The 22,868-nt window shown below is 40.8% G+C and overlaps 1 protein-coding gene across 2 annotated transcripts; it reads right to left on the bottom strand.

Moving 5' to 3' along the window:
- Window positions 1–1,294: 1,294 nt before the first annotated feature.
- BCL7A (BAF chromatin remodeling complex subunit BCL7A) lies at window positions 1,295–20,975 on the bottom strand. Of its 2 annotated transcripts, none has more exons than XM_059827701.1 (6): window positions 20,884–20,975; window positions 12,801–12,882; window positions 9,296–9,392; window positions 7,140–7,307; window positions 4,000–4,121; window positions 1,295–3,006 (listed from the first exon to the last, which is right to left on the bottom strand). In XM_059827701.1, exons 1-6 carry the CDS (start codon window positions 20,973–20,975, stop codon window positions 2,935–2,937), a joined length of 633 nt encoding a protein of 210 aa, XP_059683684.1. In that variant the 3' UTR covers window positions 1,295–2,934. The 2 variants fall into 2 exon arrangements, with proteins under 2 accessions (XP_059683684.1, XP_009815095.1); XM_009816793.2 differs by lacking the exon at window positions 20,884–20,975 and adding an exon at window positions 16,504–16,538.
- Between the last annotated feature and the right edge of the window lie 1,893 nt (window positions 20,976–22,868).

Raw genomic sequence — 22,868 nt, 5'->3', positions numbered from 1 at the left:
CATCTCTCCTTCTGCTCCACGTCTCAATGCTTTCGATAAACCCTTTTACAGTGAGTTCATAAAACAAGTTTCTGGTAGAGACAGGTCCAAGCCAAAAAATTGATTTAGATCTGGTTTCAAACCTCAGGTCGATTTGAATTCGATGTTCTGGTTTGGTCCCATCTGTACTTTCTGGCATTAAAATGTGTTTAATCACATCCGTTGGCCCATAAATGTTATCAGGCACTTCAAAAAAAGACTAATAACAGTCTTATACACTATTTTGGATTTCTTCATACCAGATAATGTCAAAGTCTCTTCCCTTAGAGACTGACAATAACAGGTCTAAGGAACCCAAATCTATCTGCTTGTTCAGTTGTCTGTTGTCACTAGAATCTCTGGTTAAAAAAAAAGTTCTGAATGCATTCTGTATAAGCTGTAAATAAAGCATTACTACTTTAGAAATAAAGCCTCTAGGAATATGGTTATGATGCCTTGTCTCATAAGCCACAGAACAATGAACAGTTCTGAGCAGAAGTCACAGGAGAGAAAAGGAAGTTTATAATTAAACCTGTTGATGTCAATAATGCCAATAAATGCTTCTATCTAATGAAAAATTTGAGGTATTTTTAGTGCTATTTATATATTTTATTTCTTCCTAAAGTACAGGAATTAGTTTCTAAATGAAAAGTCTATTTACTCCCTTGGAAACATCTACAAAATTAAAATTAAAAACTTGCTGCGATGCACCTAAAGATAGGGATTAGTAAACATGACTACTTGTCAAAGGTGGCATCAAATTTGTTTTGTTTTAGCATTAAAAACAACAAAAAGTTAGTAAATCAAAAATATTTTTAAGTTTGAATCTTTCTAGATTTGCCCATTTAATATATCAATAGAACTTCTCACAAAATATCACTTAAATCTGAATGTAATATACATACAAATCAATCGTCATTGACCAGTTATCCACATTTTCGGCATACACACAATTCAAGAGAGAATTCTACCGTTTCATTGCATATATTGTGCAAATATAGTTTTTGGCTCCTCATTTCCTTATTTTCAGAATGTTAATGGACTTCATGATCAGACCAGAAATCCCAAAAACTTATTAGGGAGCAGACTGTCCTCATGAATGATTTGCAATCAGGTTTTATTCAGTTAAAATCCTAAAAGTTTTATTTCAACATAAAGGAAAAGTTCCAAAACTGAGTGTCATACGTTACTTGGAGTTCAAACCCACAAACATCTTACGGAAGGTCAGTATCGGCTCCCCACTCCTCCCTCCCTCTCCTCCCTCCCCCCACTTCCCACTGTTTTTCATAATAAAGTGGTAATTGCAAACGCAATGCAGTAGTCTAAGTGCAAGCCATTTTCACTATTGGAGGATTCAGAAATAAATAAGCTTAATGAAGAGCTAATTATGAAAATGTATCAACTGGAAGCATATTTTTTTCATTTAAAAAAGTATTTACAGTTCTTAACTTACAAACTATATGCAACCATTTTCATAGCTGTGAGATCGTATTTTAAATTACAAGTTCCATCTCCCACACAAAGTGAAGACAGACTAAGGGCCCGATCCAGCAATACATCTGTACGTACATCTGTATGTACGCGCGCGCGTGCGTACTGAAGTGAGAAATAAGCGGTTCCCACCGACACCAGGTTATTTATCGCTGGGAGCTCACCCTGGAGGTACAAAGCCCACTGTAAGATCCGGCCCCTGTGACCTGATGCAGATGGTTCTGCACCTCTGCGTGCCAGGAATTTGAAGGGAGTTGCACGTACTTCGTGCCTATCAATCAAGTTTAGCGTAAGCACACTTTGACATAATTGGAAAAGAAGGAGCATTTCTAACGATGATGTAGGGACTATGGAAACAACAAGGCTTACTTACAAGACTTGCTGGAAGAAAAAAAAGAAACCCCTAATACAGTATGAACCTGGAACATGGAAGTAAACATCTTATAAAGAAACAGTACAATGAAATCCAGTTCAGTGAAAACATATATCAAAAAGACCAATTGAAAATAAATTCACTGTGCATCAATCCCTTTGATCCTATTTATGTACATAGTGGAACTTTTCTGTAAAGCAAGTTGTACCCAGTACAGAGATCTGGACCTGATAAGTAAGCATTTTAACTGTTGTGTTATAGTATATATTCAGATCTGGACTACAAATGGTAAACAGATCATGTGAACTTCTGATGAAGTTAAGTATTTAGAAGACCAAATTTACAGTTGCGAATGCCATGCATTCAATAAAAGATCTCCACCATAGCTGCTAAAATAAAATATCAAGCTCCTTTTTCTCCTTGGACTCCAAGAGTGAAAATGGCTTCTTGATCTCTATTTGTTAAAAATTTAAGCACCAGGGATTTAAAAATTAAAAACGAAACAAAAACCCCAAACAAGAAAGAAAAAAAAAGAAAAAGCCTTACTACATGGCATTATACAAACATAGGCCACTTTGCAAAGGAGACAGTTGCAAAACAATTTTTAAAAGTTAGCACTGTTTTCAGAACACAAGGCACAAAACAAAAGCAGACATCACGCCAGAACAATGAACTTCACATGAAAGCTAATACCTGACCTGTACCATCCTTAAATATCTTACAATGTTAAATAGAGAAATGAAAAAAAAAAAAATACAGCAGCAACATAATTGTAATTTTGACTTTAGAAACAGTGCGTAGACCCCTCCTGAGTTGTTTACTCCAACCATTTCAGAGACAGTAACTTAAAAGTTCTCAATGTTTGTTTCACAGGAAAAAGTTTTCAGTGTCTGAGAAGTTAAACCTTTGTTAGGCTTTCTTGGATTTTTGCTTGGTAACTTGAAAAGTTAGGAGTTCTGTCCTCATCCAAGAGAAGATGCTTAAGTAAGGTTGTTCTATAATTAAGCCCACTGATGTACCTTACATAAAAACTGACCAGAAAAATCTATAGTCTAAATCTCTTCAACATTTTGTTGGGAAGCCTCTACTTTCATCTTTTTAGAAGGTGGCACTCCTTCAGAGTCCTTAATGAGGGGGAAAAGAAAAACAACCACGTTATCATTGCACTGAATTTCAGGCGCTGTAAACATCAAACAAAAAGCATGAACAAATTCCCCGGTGCGTCATTTGTAACATACAAAGCATCCCTGGATGCGAGAATGACGTGACCAAGAGCAGCTGCTCCCTGAAATCACTCCTCTACTTACATCTTACCTCAACATCTTTACACTTCTTGTCGTCTACTGACAAAGGGCAAAATTCTAGTTCCGGGCTAAAAACCACAGTGAATATTCCAGGCAACAGCCTTGATGCATGCTTATACCCAGACTTCCCTCAGCTCCACACTCGAGCACAACCCGCACCAAGTGCACACGAATTTTCTCCTGCTGTAGCCAAAGCAATCTCTACAGGACAGAACACGCGAGGTTTGGAAAGCGCAAGGTGTGCACCGAAACAAGCCAGCCACCCACAAGGAAAACCAATGGACTGAGCAGTGCTGTGCCTGAGGATCTCGGTGTGAGGGGGACAAACTGCAAGGCTAATTTCTTTCTTCCACCCACCCAGAATTTTTCACTATACCAGTGAGTAAACATCCAAACTTCTCGGCCGCTGAATCTACAAAAATTAGCTTCCCTAACTGCTATATACATTTACTTTTATAGAAGTTATTTTACTTCTGAATGGTCCTCACAGGGGCCTGTCCAGTAGGTTAGGTCCAAGCAATGTATTAACCTGACATTTTAGTATTCCCTTACAAAACTTAACACAGACTGGTTTAGGAAACTGAAAGTAAATCAGACCAATCTAGTCTTACTGTTCAAATTATGTGAAATGCAAGAAGCCAATCAAATTAACCACCAAACCAGACAGATGTACATTTAATTCTTTACAGCTGCTTTACTGTCGTCACCTTTGGAAATGAGTCTAAATACACAACTGGCCTCCCTGCATTTGCTTTTTGGGAAAACTACTCTTTTCCAAATTCCAAGTAATTGGGCTTTCGTGCTTAAAGTTACCTGAGAGTTTTTAGATGCCTCTGTAATTATATCATTTTCTCCAGAGGACTGAATTTCTGCTTTCTCTGAACTATTCATGGAATTTTCCATCGAAGACTGTGAATTCTGTTCATCAGAGGTATCTGAAATTTCAAGAAATAATTTTAAACAAGCAAATGAAAGCATCCAGCAGGAGCTTTTAGGATGTCTTCTCCTTAGCAACATCCCGAACACGTAAATTTCACCCAGGTGTAACCATTAATGGTAACAGACATAACAGTATGAATATAATGAATGAAGCTCAAACTCCAGGGCCAAAACCACTGGCTGCGGCCACTGGAGAAGACCTTCGCCTCCACGCTGCTGGCAGGATACAATTGCTGGCATCAGTCCCTAGAGGGTGCTAAGCTCCCACACTCCCTGTGACACAGAACGACATCAATGCGATTAGCAAATTTCAACATCAACTTTGCAAAGGGACTGACCGCAAGGAAACTTGCTTCAAAACAGAAATAAAAGGCAGTTACAAAAAAGGGCTGAATTGTGATAACTAATGGATCTAAAACTGTGTAGCTAAGGAGAGAGAATAAATTTATCTGAATCGGAATTCAGCCATATATTTAAAATCCACTTTCTTGTTTGATACTACTTTTAAGATAAAATTTAGAAATTTGGCTACCTAGCTAGCTTAACCGTTAGGTTGCAGAATTTTTAATTCTGGTGCAAACTTATGGAGAAGTCTTCCAGCTTGTTATAGCTGTTACCTGCTTCCAATGTTTGTGGGGTTTTGTTTTCTTTTTTCTAAACCCTTCTCCCTCTCTCTCAAAGCAAGAATTACAGAGGACTCAGGGTTAAAGCACCCATTCACTCGAAGAGGGGATGGGGCACTTATAATGTCTTTACAGGTTAAAGATCCCTGGAAGTTTAACACAGTATGTCCAGAAGCAAAGAGTCAACGGAAAAAAACAAAACAAATTAAAAAAAACCCCGAAAACAAAAACACCGCAAACCACCCCAAACCAAACCCCTTTGATTGTAAAAGGTCAATTATATTTCTTTCAGTATCCACATCAAGAACAGTGTAAGGAGTGGAACCCATGCTTTCCTTCACCTCATTTAAAAATCCTTTTTGACTTGAATGAATTCTCAGAAGTATGCATGGAGTCACGTTTTATGACGTCATCTCTCCACAGGTCCCTCACCCAAGAAACATACACATTTATTCTAGATGAAGGGAAATGCAAGATCAAAACGTTTTTTTTGACAGCTTTGGTTAATGAAGATGACATAACCAGCGAGTAATGGATATTTCTGTGGTGTACTGTATAAAAAGCACCACAAGCATTTCTGAAAGTTTCTCTGATTGAATTCAACATAAAGTGATGCCTATGATGAGCAGTCTCAAAGATCATATTCAGCAAACTCGGACAGAATTGTCTTCCTTTCCATGTCTCACTAGAAAAGCATGTTCATACTGATAAAGAAACCAGTCCCAAGGGTCAGAAGGAATTTCAATTTCTGTTGTTTATATTTGAGCATACATTGCAACTTGAGCTAAGGAGCACTTTGTGATGTGAGCGTCTCCCCATGACACTTAAGAGCAACTTCCACAAGGGACAGGTCATAGCTGCCAGGTTCTCTTCCAGTTGCTACTGACAGCTACCACTCGTGCTGCTGCTGGCCTTTGGGCAAGGGGATCCGTATTTTAAACTGCCAAGCCCCAATCTATTCCGATGCCTGCAATGACTTGTTTACACAGCAGAATGTTTTGAATGCACCTGTTTTCTTTGAGAAGTCCACATTAGGCATTTCTGACCACCCAAACTGTCCCCTGCCTTTAGGGAACCTCCCTGATTTCTGTGTAGTAACACGAGAGAGATGTACAAGGTCATTAAGCCTATCCAGTTGAACAATGTCACAATTCCAGGGGTTTGACTGATCATAACACTTTGGTAGATAAAATAATTATTTAATAAATGTTTAAACACAGCATATAACCAATACCAAAAAACCACATTAATAATGGGTATTTTTTGCTACTACTTCTCCCTTTCATTTTACAGTAACTGGCTCTGGAACTAAGCCAGAGAACTTGGTATGATTTTCCCTGAACCTAAATTTAGTCAGGGGAGCATGTATGCTATGTAATAACTTCACACAAGCAGGTTCAGACAATATTAGACCTAGGAGTAAATCCTTACCGTTTACCGTGACCAAATATGCTAGTTGAGATTTTCTTTGAAGGAGATGGTGTTCTAATTTATTTCAATTTGGTGATGATTCAGTTGTCAAATTTTAACCCCAATTAACAATAACAGCATTTAACATACTTAACCATTTTGGTATTACCAAGATAAAAGCTCTAAATTTAAATTGGTTAGTGGATCTCCTGGGCTAAGAACTAAATCAGGAGGGCATAATTTAATTGCTTTGCTATGGGAAGAATTCTGCAACCAAATCATTAGAATGGTGTTAAGGACATCTTTCATCTGTTATAATAGGATGAAGAAAGCTATCTTCCCAAGAATATAAATACAGAGCATGTTTCAATTACACAAAATACCATTTTAAGAGTGGAGTTCAGAACAATCTCTTACCCCACATGTATTTTTAATCTGTGCACAACTGCAGTACAATATTGTAACACTTTTCAAAAATTAGGACAGAATTCAGAGGTAACTTCTGAATAAATAACTAGCAGGGTTAAGAAAAAAGAAAGCTTACATTAAGTTTACACAATTAAAAAAAATAATTTCAAAGTATCTCGCCTCTATTTTATTTTCACACTAGATAACGAACAGTCACAGATCTACAAAAGTAGTACTTCCCAGGATTTGTGTGATTACATGGTAGCAGCCATTTTAAAGATAATTTTAAATTATTTCTTCTCTCAAGACTGAGGTTGTGATAATAATAAACCGAGTATTTTGTTTGTTTCCTCTCTGAAAAGACCCTGAATGTGAATCTGACCTTTCCAGTTGTACGGAAGGATCACCGGTAGGCCAGAGAGATTATGGCCCATTTTCACATAAATGCTGAGAATTCAGAAACCATTTCTTTCCAATTGTTATTATTCAGTTCTTAAAATGGATAAGCAAATAAATGATACACTAAAGGGTAACAGTTTTTGTTTGGCTTTGAAGATGGTCTCTTCAGCTTACCTTCTGAACCAGGCTGCTCCTTTGCTTCTGTCTGAGTTTCATCAGACTTTATTTCAGTGCCATCTGCTTGTGTTGCCAAGTTCTGTTCTGGTGCTGGACTTGAATTACTACTGTTTTCTTGTTTTATTGGAGAAGCATCAGCTATTGAACTCTGGTTGCTATTGTCATCTGTTAACAAAAGAATTAAAACCAAGAAAGTCTAATTCAACAAGATAAAAAGCATACCTTAATTCTTCCATATTTTTCCTTTATTATTCCCTGATAACAAATAGTATCGTCTAGCTTGTTGGGGATCAAATCCAAGCATTTAGACTAACACTACATCTAACTTTTTTCCATGCCACCACAATTTTTGCTCTTGTAGCCTATGTTGTAAAACAAGAGTTTTCTAGCAGCTACTGAAAATCAGAAAACTTCAAAAAAGGTGCTCTAATATCATACAATAAAACCAAGTGTTTTACTTGGATCTCTTCCAAAAGAATCCAGAATTTTGTAATATGAGTAAAGCAGATCAACTGAAGTGACAGTCTCATTTTACAGTCTATATAACACCGGGCTAATTAAGTGTTCATGCTGCAGATTTACAAATACCCATCACTACAATGTCCAGATGAGCAGACAGCTTTTGAAGTGTGTCCTCAAGGTCAAAAAAAACCCCAAACCAAAAAAACAACAAAACCCCATCAAGGTAAAATGTAACATCCAGTCCCAATATCAGTAGTCTAAGTGATAATGGTCGAGAATATTCTCTAGCCTCCAAAAACTTGGATCACAGTAACGTTCTGCAGCACAGATTCAAGGTCTTTTCCAACCTTAATGATTCTGTGTCTCGGTAGTTAACAGGAAATGCTCTGCCTGTGCCCTCTTCCTGTGAAAACCAATGACAGTGGTTTCAGTATCTCAGCTAATACTTTATGGACAGCAGTGGGGTGCAACTTCTGTAATCTTTAAGCCAGCATAACAGCCATGGGTAACCAAGAGGGAAGCTTCCACTCCCTAAAGAAAACTAACTCAGTAAAACATTATTAGTTAAATTACTAGCACACAAGTCCATCCACCTCCTTCTGCATCTGTACAATCATTACATCCAAACGACTTCAGAAACACATAGCTGGTGATGGAACCACCTCTTTTCAGAGCAGCTCTAAGTCTGATCAGATTAACTTTATCATGAAATTGTACAGTATGGCTTAAAAACACAAGTGATATGTGATAAAAAAAAGTAGTATATTCACCTCATTAACAGGAGAAAAAAGACTTAAGAAAATTAAATTATCTGACCAAGGCAAAAGCTAAGAAATTTGAAACAGATGAAAAATTAATCCAGATCTGTGAAAATTCTGCTCAATCCTTTAATTGCAAGACCATACTCACTGTGAATGCTGCAAAAACCAACCAGGAGGCAATACAAATAAAACCAAAATGAAAAATTTGCAACCCACTAAAAAGTGATCCCCTCTTATCAGCTCAAATAGTGCTGCACTCTCAGACATAATCATTATCCAAACACCTAGAAGGTAGAAAATTGAAACAGAGCTGAGCTGCGCAAGCTCCTCTGTAATAAATACCAGGTTAACACTCAACAGTTCACACTTTTAAAAAAAATTATTAAAAAAAAATTGGCCTGATAGTGCCTGACTGGCAAGCAAAAAAATGTTTTCTTAACCACTTAATTTCATCAAGCTGAAGCAAAAGGAAGACAGCACAGAACCAGAGCTTGCTTTCTTGGCTCTAACAGAATTCTTTTGAGCTGACTCACCTATAGAGTTAAAAAGTACAAAACTTGCACATATTATAGTAGGTGCCACTGAGGCTTTGGGGGGTTTTTGGTTCTTCAAACAGCAAACTCTACAGAGTTACTACTTCACCTGAGTGTAGTATTTTGAATGGTAGATATTCCTATTTTTATTTTCATATTTACCTCCACTAACCATTTTTTTTTTCCTCACACACAGCCCAAATAAAAACGGCATTTAAACAACTGCTAGTACATCCACACAGGAGAAATCCAAGGTACCAAATGAGTATCTGATGCTGTTTTCACTTTGACTCAATTATGTTGTCCATACATCTGAGCAACAGAGAATTTGAGACTGTTAGGTTATACTTTCATAGCAGTGTAATAGTGTAATTGGGGCTGACCTTCTCCCACTCACCATGCATGTCCATCATCCCTGGAGAGGAGCTGTTCTCTGGAGTGGTCACTTCAGAGCCGCATTTTTCATCTTTGCCTTTTTTCTTATTCTTATTTTTCTGAAAAACAAAAGGTACCACAAACAAATGAGACTATCACCATGAAGAGAAATCCATGTTGCAGTATAAAACCCTTCCCACTCATTACTTCTATAAACATCTCTCTTAATTTCAAGTGAGAAATAAAGCCAATGTAATAATAACTGACATTATCAATAATGCATTAGTCCCAATAACTGCAGGGCTGTTTTTCTAATTGTATTCTTAATGACACAAGATACTAGGATATATAGGTTTTTATACAGAAATTCTACTAAAGGTTAGCACTTAAACATGTTTTCCATCTTCAAACAACTGCACAATTTTTGTAAGAAGTACAAAAGTTCTCAGTAATACCCCTCATTCTACAAACAGGGAATCTGAGGCACAATGATTAAAGGGCTTGCTGAAACCGAGTCGGAGAACTTGGGAGGTGCTGGCTGCTAACTCTGTACTCAGCCCAAAGAGCTACAAAAGCAAGGTCAAAAGAATCTCTGCTACACCAGGAAAAGGGAAGAACATCGCTGATCAGAGGCAGGGCTAAGATTCATGAAACTACCCGATTTCTGAGCTCCTAACTGCTCACTGTATGGTTTATGCATATCAACACACTGCTACAAAATTCAATACATCCTCCCTTTCACATCAGAAAGCTTGTAGAATACACCTAGACAATATGCATGCATGCACAACAGGAATGATAACAGATCTAGAATTTTAGCACTAAAGAAACAGCTTTTTACCTCTTTCTCAACGACCAATACTGCAGAGACCTCTTCCTTCTCTACAACTAATGCTGTTTCTTCATTAAAACTAAAAGATGGATTAAGAAAAATCAGATTGGCCTAAAACAAAGAGCATAAGCAAGACAGTCCTACATGAACAATAGGTCACAACATGCTCATGACCAAACAACAGTATGGACTGTAAGCATTAAAACAAAGGAAGAGACAGTGGCATCCATCACGTGGAAAATCTGCGTCTGCTAAGGGATGCAGCATTTTCAATTAAGAAGTGACGTAATCGGTCTCATAGGAGAAAGAGCCAGCTGCACTGCTTTTGGAGGATCCTGCGTGCCTGCTGAGAAGACAATTAAAAGCCTGACTCTAGGAAGAATGCTCGGCGATCCATCCATTCGGGTAAGACAATGTCCTCCAACAAGGGAAGGAACTAAAACCACAATCAAATATTCTCTAAGACTGCAGAAGAAATTCAACAAGTGATACCTGGAAGGACTTTTCCCTCTATTGTAAATAGATTATTAGGCTTATTTTTAAATTGTATTTTTACTTCAGAGAAGCCAGATTTTATTCCCTAATATGTGAAACAAAGATGAAAGCACATGGACTTCTTTACCTTTGCAAAATGAAAGTTCAAAGAGGGCATAATCTCTCTCAGGTTTGGGTTTTGGTTTTTTGTTTGTTTTTAAAGTAAAAAGGACACTTTTGCCACAAGAGAAACATTGAAAAATGACTGCGAGCAATTTAAGCTGAAAAGTTTTTTTTAAAAAGGTTTAACCATCAAAGTGGTGAGGTTCTACAACAGCCTTCCGAAACCAGTGGGAAGAAAGAGCCTAGCTAATCTAGTTCAAAGAAATGTCAACGTGGCTTAGGAACAGCATGTAAGAGGGAGAAGTAATCTAATCTGTGTTCACTAAAATCAAAGACAACTTCCATTTGAAACACGAAGCAGTAAAAGAGATCCCATTCTCCTATTCTAGTAAAAAGCAAGTACACTGTCTGCTCCTTCACAGGTAGACATAAAAGGATGTCCACTACCTGATATTTATTTTTTAACTATACGCAGTTTTGTGAGAACTGCGCAATTGTGAGAAGTTCCAGAGCAAAAATACAGAAAATCTTATGACATCAAGCCTGCAGCAACTGCAGCCACACAATGGCCTCTACTCATACTGAACAGAATGTGACTGTAGGACACTGAAGTAACTGGTCTTGAACAAGTGTCTCAATTTCAGCAAATCTGGAGCCTAAACCTAAAGATGATGGCTCAAAAAATACAATTAAACTCTGCACATAAAGACCATTATATAAACCCGTTCTTCTTAACAGAGAATCTGACTTCAGGTACCAGTCACCTTGGAAATTCATCCAGAAACTCACTAGAAATTCTATTTCAAATTTCCATGGTACCCATCATGCAAGCACAGCTTAACTGCGAGAAAACAATTTTCACAAGCCATGAGTCTAAATATCCTAAATAACTCTCTCACACTGATAGCACAGCTTTTTCCCCCTATGTATTATAAATAGTAACATCAAGATGAAACATTTGACAACTAGAAAGAATGAACAAGTTTCTGTAAAGAAACCAGGAAAGGTTTCCCACTTCACAGGGGGTTATTTCACAGAGATGCTGCTCAAGCATTGGAAGAATACAAGAGGCCTACCACAACTCTGACAGTCACAGAAATCTGTGGTACAACCAAAGGTACAGAAAGAAACAAACTCAGTCAAAACAACGCTAATCAAAAATAGGTCTTGAATTTGGACTTTGAGTAAGACAAGATCATGAGACTGTCTTGTCTGAAAAAACATTGTTTGACACATTTATTAACGTAGTAGTTTTCTTCCAGGTAGGTCTTAACTCATATTTCAAATAAAGTAAAAGCATATGACAGCCCAAGGAAGGAGTACCAAACTTAGGATATATATTCTATTGTATCATTAATTTACTGTGGTACCATGGATTATTTTTCTCTCTGTAACGATATCTCAATTTATAAAATGCAAGCCATGTTCATTTTGAAAAACAATTTGTATGCCCTATTGACTTCGATTTTTACGCTTATTTTTATGCCACATGATTTTTGTATCATGGCAAATGAACAGTGCACACTAAGAACATAAACGTGATGCATACACAAAACATTTATCAAGAGAAAACACACATTACAATAGAGGCATATCTGCTGTATTGCTTGGGCTGGACATCTTAATACAAGTGATCTCAGTTCCACAGGATTTTCCTACCCTTACTGCACCTAGTTTTGAGCAAAACAGCAGTGATGCACATACAGAATACATTCTCCGCACAGTTCCAAACCAACTACTTTCCTTTAAAGCATCAGGCAGAAAGCGGGGAAAAGTAATTGATGTCTTAGCTTTCCCTCCTCACCTCCCAATCGTTATGTTAGAGAAAGTTTTCAAAAATCAGTTTCAAGCTGAATGTTTGACAGTCATCTGAGAATTGATCCAAGCTGACTCCGGGAAGACTGCCACCCACTGAACCATCACCATCACTTTCTGTAGAGATCAACACTTTCCCTAGAGCTCTTCTATTCAAACGCTTGCAAGAACCACACCAGTCTTAGCTTAAAGGCTCAAATAATAGAGAGCGTATTTCTTTTGACTTTCCCTAAACACGAGTGTCTACATCTTGAAAAAAGCAAGACATCTGCAGGATACTTACATCATCGACTTTAGGCTCTGTTACTGGTACCCATTTGTAAATCCTTAGGGATGTGTCGCCAACTGTCACCCACTTCTTCTCCCTATAAAATTACAATGCAGGAGAAGTTAAACTTCAGATTCAAAAGAAAGGGATCTACTATTGTAAGTTGTCAAGGATTTAAATAGGCTATTAAGTAGGATGATCTCTATTACATCGTCTTTAGTACTGCACTGTGCAAATTGTTCTTTGCATTTCAAAAACTTGCTAGAGCACTGCTAACCTCCAGATTTCTCAGGGTTGTTACTTGATTAGGTGAGTAACTGCAGTAGCAGTAATAAGATCTGGATTAAAGATACAGTTAAGAAGAACAGCTATTGAAAATGCAGATTTTAATGCTTACAATTTTCACTTAAGTTTCTAGAGAGCAGAAGAGGTTTTAGACAGACCAGTGTGTTTTGATTGTCATGAAGCTGTTTAATGGTATTCGAAATCTAAAGGCATTTTGACCATCTGAGGTTTGGTTTTGGGTAGAAATTTGCTGCTGGCAATTTAACGTTCACTCAACACTCCTGTCAGACAGCTCTGAAATTCTAGCCTTAGAACCAACAGCCTTATTGGTAGCAATATGTGCCGTGATGCAGAATTCAGACTCTGGAGAGCCTAGCTCTCTTGGACAGCAAGGGCTGAGACGGCTATCAGAGAGAGAAAAAGCATAACCTACGGCACTCTTTGCAGAGCCCTGCCAGCCAGCCATGAAGTCGTGACATTGACAAATTGTGAAGGAAATCTGGCTGGAGGGCGTCACTACGTTAGGGGGTCACGCAGACACAGAGTGTGGAGATGGAAAGGATGCTGAACACTTAGTTAAGGGATGAATTCCTTGAGCTCTTTACATCAGAATATTAAAGGAAGGTCCACAATGCCAGAGAAATTTCATCACATTTCTGTGATCAGTTTTCAGGTCACAGATTACCACTGCTGGTTCCTGGGTTTATAATATAGCTCTGCAAATGGATCGATTAAAAGTTAACAACAAAGACCAATTCCATTAAATATTCAGGAACATCTGAAATTAATTTGGCATGAGATCTCAAGCATTTTTCTCTTTTAAAAACACATTTAAATAATAGATTTGGGATCCAGTTATAAATTTTTAATAAAATATATTCTTTGCAGGATGGGAGAAGCTGGATGTGACTCCAAATAGGTATGTGATAGCTCCATTTTTAGAAAGGGCTTCCAGAATCAAAAGCAGCCACATTGTACAAATGCCACGAACATCCTCTGACTATTTATTTCCTCTACTAAAGCAGATCTTATTTGTTTTCCCTTTAGAGGAGACACTTTCCTGTTTAAAAAACAAACAAAAAAAAGCAGCTATATATGGCAATTTGATAAGTTTGGGATCTGTCCACAAGGATATCTTAATTAAAGAACAAAACTATTTCAGATTCATTTCTTTCCCCCTGCTCTTCCTGGAGCACAGTTCTTCCTCAATGGGTTTAGATACATCCATTTGGGTATGCTAGATGGCTGAAGTATGTCAAAACCCAATTTTACACTAATTTGGAGCTCTACTGCTGGATGTGATAAAAATGACAGTGGAGATGAGGGCATGTCAATAATGAGAGCATACTTAATTGTGAGGATATGATCATGATATAATTTTTTTTTTTAAGTATACAAGACAAACTAAACTTATTTCTACTTAGGAAAACCTTTGAAATTATGGAAATAAAACTAGCTAGGGTTTTGTTTTGGGTGTGGGGAGAGGTGAATAAATGCTTTAAAAAAAAAATAATCAAGATTTTAGTCTTTTCCTACAGCAAAATATTACTTAGAGATGCTGCACTGGAAAACCAAAAGTTCAAGATACCTGTTAGCATCTCAAAGCAGCCTCACACAGCATCTTCACTGGACAGACTGTAGAACACAGGAGGAAACCTATATTAGTAACTTTTTCCTTCCAGTATTAAAGTTAGCCCTGACATTTTAATTCTTCTGAGCTTCTTAAGTACCACTTTAAGTTTTGATAACCCTCAGCTATAGGGATTTTTTTACTGAATTCAATACACAGCAATTCAGACAATAATGGGAATAAGGATATTTTGTGATGGAAGTACACCAACATCCCAGTCCTGCAAACACTTATGGCTAAAAAGAAAACCCAACATCACACCGCTATTATTCAAATATTTTACATGCGTAAGCATTTACAGTATTGAAGGTTTAAGACCATAAAAGTATTAATAAGAAAAAAAGCAACAACCTCACCTAAAACGGAATAAAATCATTGGCAGCACAAACACAAATTTGTTAACAAAGAAACGTAATGACTTGCAGACATTTAAGATCAACAGGGTAAAATAACTTCAGGATTTAAGATGTTTATTGCAAATAAAGCTTTGAATATTATCTGTAATAGTTACTGCCTTTCCATTTCAAAAAAAAAAACCCAAACCAAACCAAACAAACCCACCCCAAACCCACTTCTACTCTTAACACTAACTTTTTATCTTTTCTGCAAAGACACCATCCCAATCCGCTGATCAGGGACTTCCCTTTTCATTTGGTTAGAATTGACAATATCCTGATATATCCTACTGCCCATAACAGTAAGCTTGCTAAATGCTGCACAAACTGCACAAACTGCAAAATATTCTCGCTGACCAAATGCCGGACTAGGAACGAGGAATTAATGAACTCTTGTGCCCATTCTGTTGTGAAACCTTAAGTAGTTTCTCCACCTGTTTTCCCATCTGTAAAATGGATCTGCTGCTGAACCCACTCATCCTGAGACCCGAGCAGAATTCTACCCCTGTAACTCTATTCCACCTTTGTTAAACAGTCACTAGGCAATATTTTTTATTGCACCGTCCCCTGTTATACTAGACAGGTTGATCTCTATATTGACTGATGGATTGGAAAAGGTGGTTGATGGAAGACCATCAACCTGAAAGTTAATCAGGCTAAAAATGTGGCAATTATCAATTTTACTTGCCCAGGTCTAGCTGACAAACTCTACAGCTTTACAAAAAAAACATTTTTTCTGGTTTCAAACCTCCCCTGTTCCTCCACGAATGACTCAGGCGTAACAACAATGGAAAACAGCAGAACTTAAAATACATACAATAATATTTTTAATCTTCCACACTGAGAAGTACCTTAAATATTTTAGTTATAGTAAATTCAGAAACTAGTCAATGCAACAAAAACAAACCCTTACATTTATCTGAAATTGTGTTTAAGAATTTTTAAATTCTGAACCATATCTGCACAGCATTTAAAGGACAGCCAAGGATACGTAGGGTAAGCATTAGTATCAACGCTTCTTTAGTGCTTATGCCTGAGGCATACTAATATCCTAGAACTTACATAATTATAGACTCAATTCCCCATTCTAAGTAGCCCAAGACTCTTAAATACATTTATATTTTCTATATTAACACTAAAGCTCCAAAGATGAGTATCAAATTCCATGTATAAAAGTAATATACTGATGAGCAAACACAACAGTGTATATTACACTTACACATAAAGTGTCAAGGCAGCTTCTGCAGCAGCAATGAGTGCTAGAAACATTTGATGGCACAGAAACAGAAAGCCTTTACTGCCAATATATTGTCATTCAAGAAAAGGCTTTCACACTTGCTTGGCCTTTTACCGTGACTATCATTTATCATAGTGATCTGTATTTACACAAGTATTTGCTCCCACATACCCCATCTTCTGTTGATGATCACGAAGTGACGTCATAATGCTGAATTTATCACATCACACTCACTTGCATTGCAACAGAGTTTGGTGAAAATCACAGAATTATGACCTCCCTGTGGGATCAAGCAAAGGAGAAAGGGGAATGGGAAAGAAAATGCCATTATTATACACAAAAAGTGCTGTAGGATGCACAAAAAAAGATTTTTTTGAAACGTAGGCTTGCTTTCCAGAGCACGCCTATTGCTGTGTAGATGTTTCTCTAGTGACTAACGTGAAGTAGCCCCAAATATAGATGGTGATTCTTGACCACGCTGCAAATACAACAAAATATCATGTAGCACGAATGGACAAAGACTAATGGTTAAAGATACCTTCTCTCTGAGTTTATCTAAATATGGTGCATTACGAGAGTCCCCTTTAACTTACACAGGCCAGCATGTTTTTAAACAAGTCCTGCTAAGTTCCACGTTGCAACAAGCACCTTTTCTTACAGTACAGAGAAACATGGCTTACGCATGACAAAACTCTACCTTTAACATGCATCCAACTTCTACTGAAGTCAGAGAGCATATCCTGGCTCAAAAAGAAATAATCATGAGCCAGAAAAAGCGTATCATCATTCAAGCATGATAACAGCATGTTTGGGCCACTACAGTACTTGAGTACAGTTCCTGCACATGCACTGGGTATTTTTACTCCAACTGCCACTACTTGAGCTACAATCTTAGCAGGAAACCAAACACAGCCAATGTACCCAGACTAAACTAGAGTGGCAATCTGCTAGTAGCAAACAGTCTTTTCCAAAAACATCATGTTAAGAAGTTCTACATCACAACTACTTTTCAGAGTGAAAGCCTATTTAAAGAAGGAAGCACAAGCAGCAAAACCTGCAGAAGCTCAACCTCAGAGCATTACATACCACACAAAAATATTTTAGCAAGTCTGAATGGAAACAGCAAACAGAAAACCTACAGCAGCATTGTCTAGAAATCCTACTCTAACTAGCCACCGCTAGCGATCCCAACCAACGGTACCAGGTAACATGATCTCACTGCCTGTGGTAACTTCGCTCAACTTTTACACAACTTGCTTTGTTTTAAGCTACATCCCAAGTCATGTCTGGCTCTACAGCCAATTCCCTGCCATAATAAATATTTAGTACTTTCTGTAAGTAATTTCATCAGCTGTCCAAGTTCACCTCTTGTTCATAAGGTGCTATCACTATTCCTTGATTACAGCTTTAATGGGTCAGAAAAAGGTCAAATGACTTCTGCAAAGATACTGCAATTCAAAGACAAGGCAACACAATGACATTTCCTCACTCCTGGTGCGTTCTCTAAATCAGGGTACGTATCTCCGTCAGCCGCACCATAGCTCCATCCTTAAATGTTTGTGCAGTTGTCCAAAAGCTCAGCAGTGCTACGTACCCATGCAAATTATTCCAGTGCCTCCCAAGACGTCCTACCACTTATGCTTGCCTCCTGCCCATTACTTGTCTTTTAGTAAATGTCTTCATTTTCTTTCATTTAATAAATCAGACTTTTATAAAACAAGAGTGTTTCTGTTATTTTTCTAATGCTGATTGAGGGCACGATAGTTTTTGCCTCTCTCTTCTTGAGAGAGAAGAATCTACAGAAGAATTTAGAATCTACACATACCCATCAATCGTTAAAGACAAAAAACAATCCTGTACCTTTCACAATTCATTGAGATTAAAAAAAAAAAAATCCTTTTGAGATAAATTTAAACAGACTGAAAGAAAAAAATTTAAGTACTGTTAGAAAAATGTAGAACCACCCTCTCAGCCATGGAAATTTAACATTTTTGCCACCCAAATACAGCAAAACCATGTATTCTGTAAGACACGTGCTATGCGTTTTCTGAAATAGATGCTCATTCATGAGAGTGGTTCAAACAAAGGACAGAGGATTACACTAACCTCAAGATAAAAACGTAACAACTTCACTGTTTACTACTAAGTTTCAGCAATACCAGAAGTGCTAGGTGCTCTACAAACACACATAAAGATATGGTACCTGCATCAAAGGGCTCACTGCCTAAGAAAGAACACATATTCTCTAAGGAACAAAGTCTGCGCTGATGGAAACTGCTTTCCAATAGGCACGTTCAAAGATGTGGCAGTACAGGCATTCAGTAATATTGCACAGCAGGGCTGCTATGCACCTTCACGGATCGATAGAGCTTTGGGCAGCACGCGCCGGAGCCACTGTCCGCTCCGAAGAGTTTACAGCTCGGTCTGCCTCTCTACTCATCTTGGGCATGTGGCGCTCCGAGCGCACAAGTCTCAGAAAACTCTGTTCTGTGAGATGTTGGGTGCAAAGTATTTTAATCTTCGGTGGCTGCATTTCCACAGAAGAGCTGTGGATGGCATCAAATTGCTCCTATTATGCAAATGAAACTGCACACTTGGAAATTGCCTATGTGGCTCTTCTGAAGATGCAGGAATTGCTAGCGTGTAAAGTTCAATTTAACAAGCCAAGTCTTCTCAAAACATTTAAACCACAAGACACAGAATCTCTCTTGCCAATTTCCCACTGTACTTGACTGCAGGTGGGGGGGAATCATGAGATTCGCCATCAAATTATGATTCTACGAAAACTGGTTTATGTAAATACTTGTGAGATGCACACACAAAAAGCTATATGAATACTTCTGACAATAATCAGAAGAAACATTGCGTGATCCTGTACAGGAACCCTTTAAAGCAAGTTGTCTCTCATGAGAGTTAAAACAGACAAAACCTATTTATACCGTAAGATTTCTGTTTTATAGAGGAAGCCATAGCAACTGACATGATGGCAGAGAGCCCTTGCCAAGAAAAAAACCAAATATATTAGATATTTTGTTGAATGGCCAAGCTTCTGCCTCTACTCCCCTCTGAAATCCACAAAGTAGGATTGAAAGGAAGTATGCTGCGCTCATGAATGGAATACCTACAGACAAAATAGTCCCACACATCCAACAACGCTCCTGTTTGAACAAAAGTCCTGTCACATCGCTATATATTGTTCTGACCCTTCAAAGCTGGCCCACCAGTCAGCAAACAGCACTTAAAAACACCACCCTAGTAGAAGAGAGTTCCTGAAACCAACTGAACTGCAGTGCTCGGGCTGCTCCGGCTCCCTACACAATGGCCGGATTCTTTGAAATCCCCATCTCGTGCCCTGCGTTATTGGACACACGTCCCGATTCTTTGCCCGGCTCAAGCCGACGGGCCCATTCATCTGCTCAAGGCCATTTAAAACACTAAAATCCATTTCACCCTAGTAACACATGTTTAATTCTGTATTTCGCTTTTCTTTTAATGAAAGCGAAGCGTTAGCTGTGGATTGCAACGAAAGTGCCCCCTTATTTTACCAGGTTCAGAAAAGCTGAGTTACGCAGATTGACACTAACCCAAGGGATTTCCCTGTGGATTTCAAATGTTTCAAGAAAGTATTTTAAGATACATGCACAAAGACTACTGAACAGTCGGTCAGCTTGCTGGAAGAAAGAGATTCGCTCTCGAGTCACACTGGCACTGCTCTTTATCCCATCCAAAAACCCTGGACCGACTGTGCAGAACATTGCAGTGACTGTTTTACTGTATTGTTTAAACACCTCACGCTGATTTTCCTAACAAAAGCAGAAAAAAAGACAAAAGCGGGAAAATGCCAAAACACGTATAAAAGGCCTAACAAGAGGGAATCACTTCACTAGGGGTACAACCTTTAATTATATCATTTAAAGCGAATTCCAGCAGCAATTACGCGCTCTCTCCCGCTCCGCTCGGGATTTACAACCGCCGGAGCGTTTGCGGGAGACGATCCCGCTCGGGTTTGCTGCGCTTCGGTCAAACCTCGGGAACGGGAAAGGCAAAATAAATCGGTAATCATAAAAAATTAGCTCTTGGGAGCTTTACAGGGGCGTTTTTAACGCTCTTTCTTTTTTCTTAATACTTCTTTGAGCACTGTTTCCTCACAGACCCGCCGGCGGAGCTCCCCCAGGCCCGCTCCTCGGGGCCCTTTGTAGGGGAGGGCGGCGGGAGGAGCCGGGCCCGACGCGCCGCCCGCCCGCGCCCCCGCCCGGCCCGGCCCGGGGTCGGCGGTGCGGCGGGCCGGGGTCGGCGGGGAGCGGCGGGGGTCGGCGGGGAGGGGGCTCGGCCGCACAATGGAGCCGCCTCTCGCGCTCACACGCCGCCGCCGCCGCCTTCATGTGACTCGCAGGAGCGAAATGGCTTCTGGGTGCCGCCGGTTCCCCGCCCCCCGCGGCCGCCCGGCGAGCCCCGGCCCCGTGAGGAGACGGCGCGGGGGGCGAGGGGACGGCGGGGGGCGAGGGGGGACGGGGACGGGCGCGGGGTCCCGGCGCGGCGCGGCCCGCTCACCATTTGCGCACTTTCTCGATGGCCGCCATCACCCGTTTGATATCATCCTTCGCCCGGCTCCGGGTCTCGGCCCGCACCGACCGGCCCGACATGCTGCTGGGGCGGGGGGCGGGGGGGGGCGGGCGGCGGCGGCCTCAGCGGGGAATGCGGCGCTCGGCGCTGCTCACGGCGTGCGTCCGTCCGTCCCTCCGTCCGTCCCTCCGTCCGCCCGCCCGCACAATGCTCCCTCCGCTCGGCGCGGCGCGGCGCGGCTGGGATCGGCGCGGCTCGGCTCCGCCCGCCCGCCGGGGCCCGCGCACTGCGCACGCGCCCCGCGCCGCCGCCGGCAGCCCGCGCGCGCGGGGCCGGGGGGAGGGGGAGGGGCCAGCGCGCGGGACGGCCGCCGTGAGGGGTCGGCCCGGCCGCCGCGGTCCCTTTGTCGGCGTCGAGGGGGTAGAGCCGGCGGGCAGGGAGAGGGGCGAGGGGCTGAGGGGGGGGACGAGCGGGCCCGGGCGCCTGGCTCCGCGGCTGTCCCCGGCGCTGAGGGGCCGGCGACGCCGCCTCAGCGCTTCCCGCCGCGCCCCCTCAGCCGCCCTGGAACTGCGGGGACGAACCGGCGGGGGCCCGCGGAGGAGCTGCCGGCGGGGCCCTCCCGCGGAGGGGTGGCCGTGCGGGGGAGAGTTGTGAGGCGGCGGCCGGCCCCGCGGCTCCCCGTTGGCCTCCCCCGGCGCTGAGGGGGCTGCGTGAGCCCGGGCGTAGGGAGCGCGGCCCCGCGGCGTTGTCAGGCGCGGAGCAGCTCGGGGGGAGCTCCGCCAGCGACAGGCAGCCGGCCCGCGGGCCCGCGGCTGGGTGCCGGAGCAGAGCCCAGCTCCCGGGGAGCCGCTTCGGGGGGAGCGACAGCCCCGTCCGGCCCTCGTGCGAGTCGCTGTCACAGCACTGCAGACCTTGAGCGTGGGGACTGGCAGTGCTTCCTGTTAAGCAAAACATCTGCCTTGTTAAACAGGGTACTCAATAAACCCACAGTATGCAGATTTTTTTTTTTTTTTTTGCAGTGGTTGTAAGGTTTCTCAGCTGCCTAAAATAATTCCAGTAATTTCCATGGAATGGGGCTGGTTTTGAGTAGCGGGGGGGTCTGCTCCGACGCAGATTCATGGAAGTACGCGAACATACCGGTAAATGGGCAGCGAGGTGCACGCCAAGCGACGCTCTGCAGAAAATTTCTCCTGTCACATACCCCGTGTCCTCTGGTCACAGTGCTGCTGGACTCCTTCGTTACCTTGCACCTAGCGCACACCTTGCTGTTGGTACTAGTTGTACAATCACAGGTACTTTCAGAGTACCTAACAGCGATCTCTGTTTAAAAAACATTGCCACTGAAAGGAACGCTTCTTAAGGGCCTACATTATTATTCAAATTGATGCTGAGGATGAGGTAAAGAAGGAAGCCTGTTCAACAGCACTTCACTGATCTTTCTACAGCAACTTCTATCAGCCTCATTACGCTGTTTACACAAACACAGTAAGATGCCGTCCCATTGGTATTACACTACTAATTGGAACTACTACTTTCAGAAAGAGTACGTTTTAAAGGCCAAAATGGAAACCTGGTTTTAATGTGTATCACAGCATTCCTGTCTTTACTGCGGTCCATTGCACTTATAATTACAAATCCATTCTAACCTATCCAAGCATTTTGTACACTACATTTATCAATGTATTTAATCAATACAATACTTTTACATTACTATTTTGCTGTCATGTTTCACAAATAAATACTGCCTTAACCTAATGAAAATAGACTGCATCTGGCATAAACCCACCTAAAATGAATTCTAGGAAGGTTCCAGCCAGGGGTAGGGATGGTCAATGCCAGAAGACAATGTGGCAACTACTGCTTCAGTCTTTACAGCCATCCCGCTGTTTCCCTACGTAGGTTTGATCCCGTAGGTTTGTGGCATGGGCTGAACTGGGGGCTTATGCTAGAGTTTGATTAATAGGAAACTATGT

The sequence above is a fragment of the Gavia stellata genome, chromosome 21 (assembly GCF_030936135.1).
Source record: "Gavia stellata isolate bGavSte3 chromosome 21, bGavSte3.hap2, whole genome shotgun sequence".
In the NCBI taxonomy this organism is placed as follows: Eukaryota; Metazoa; Chordata; class Aves; order Gaviiformes; family Gaviidae; genus Gavia; species Gavia stellata.
Note: the sequence above shows the minus strand (reverse complement) of the source record. Positions and strands in the feature narration are given on the sequence as shown.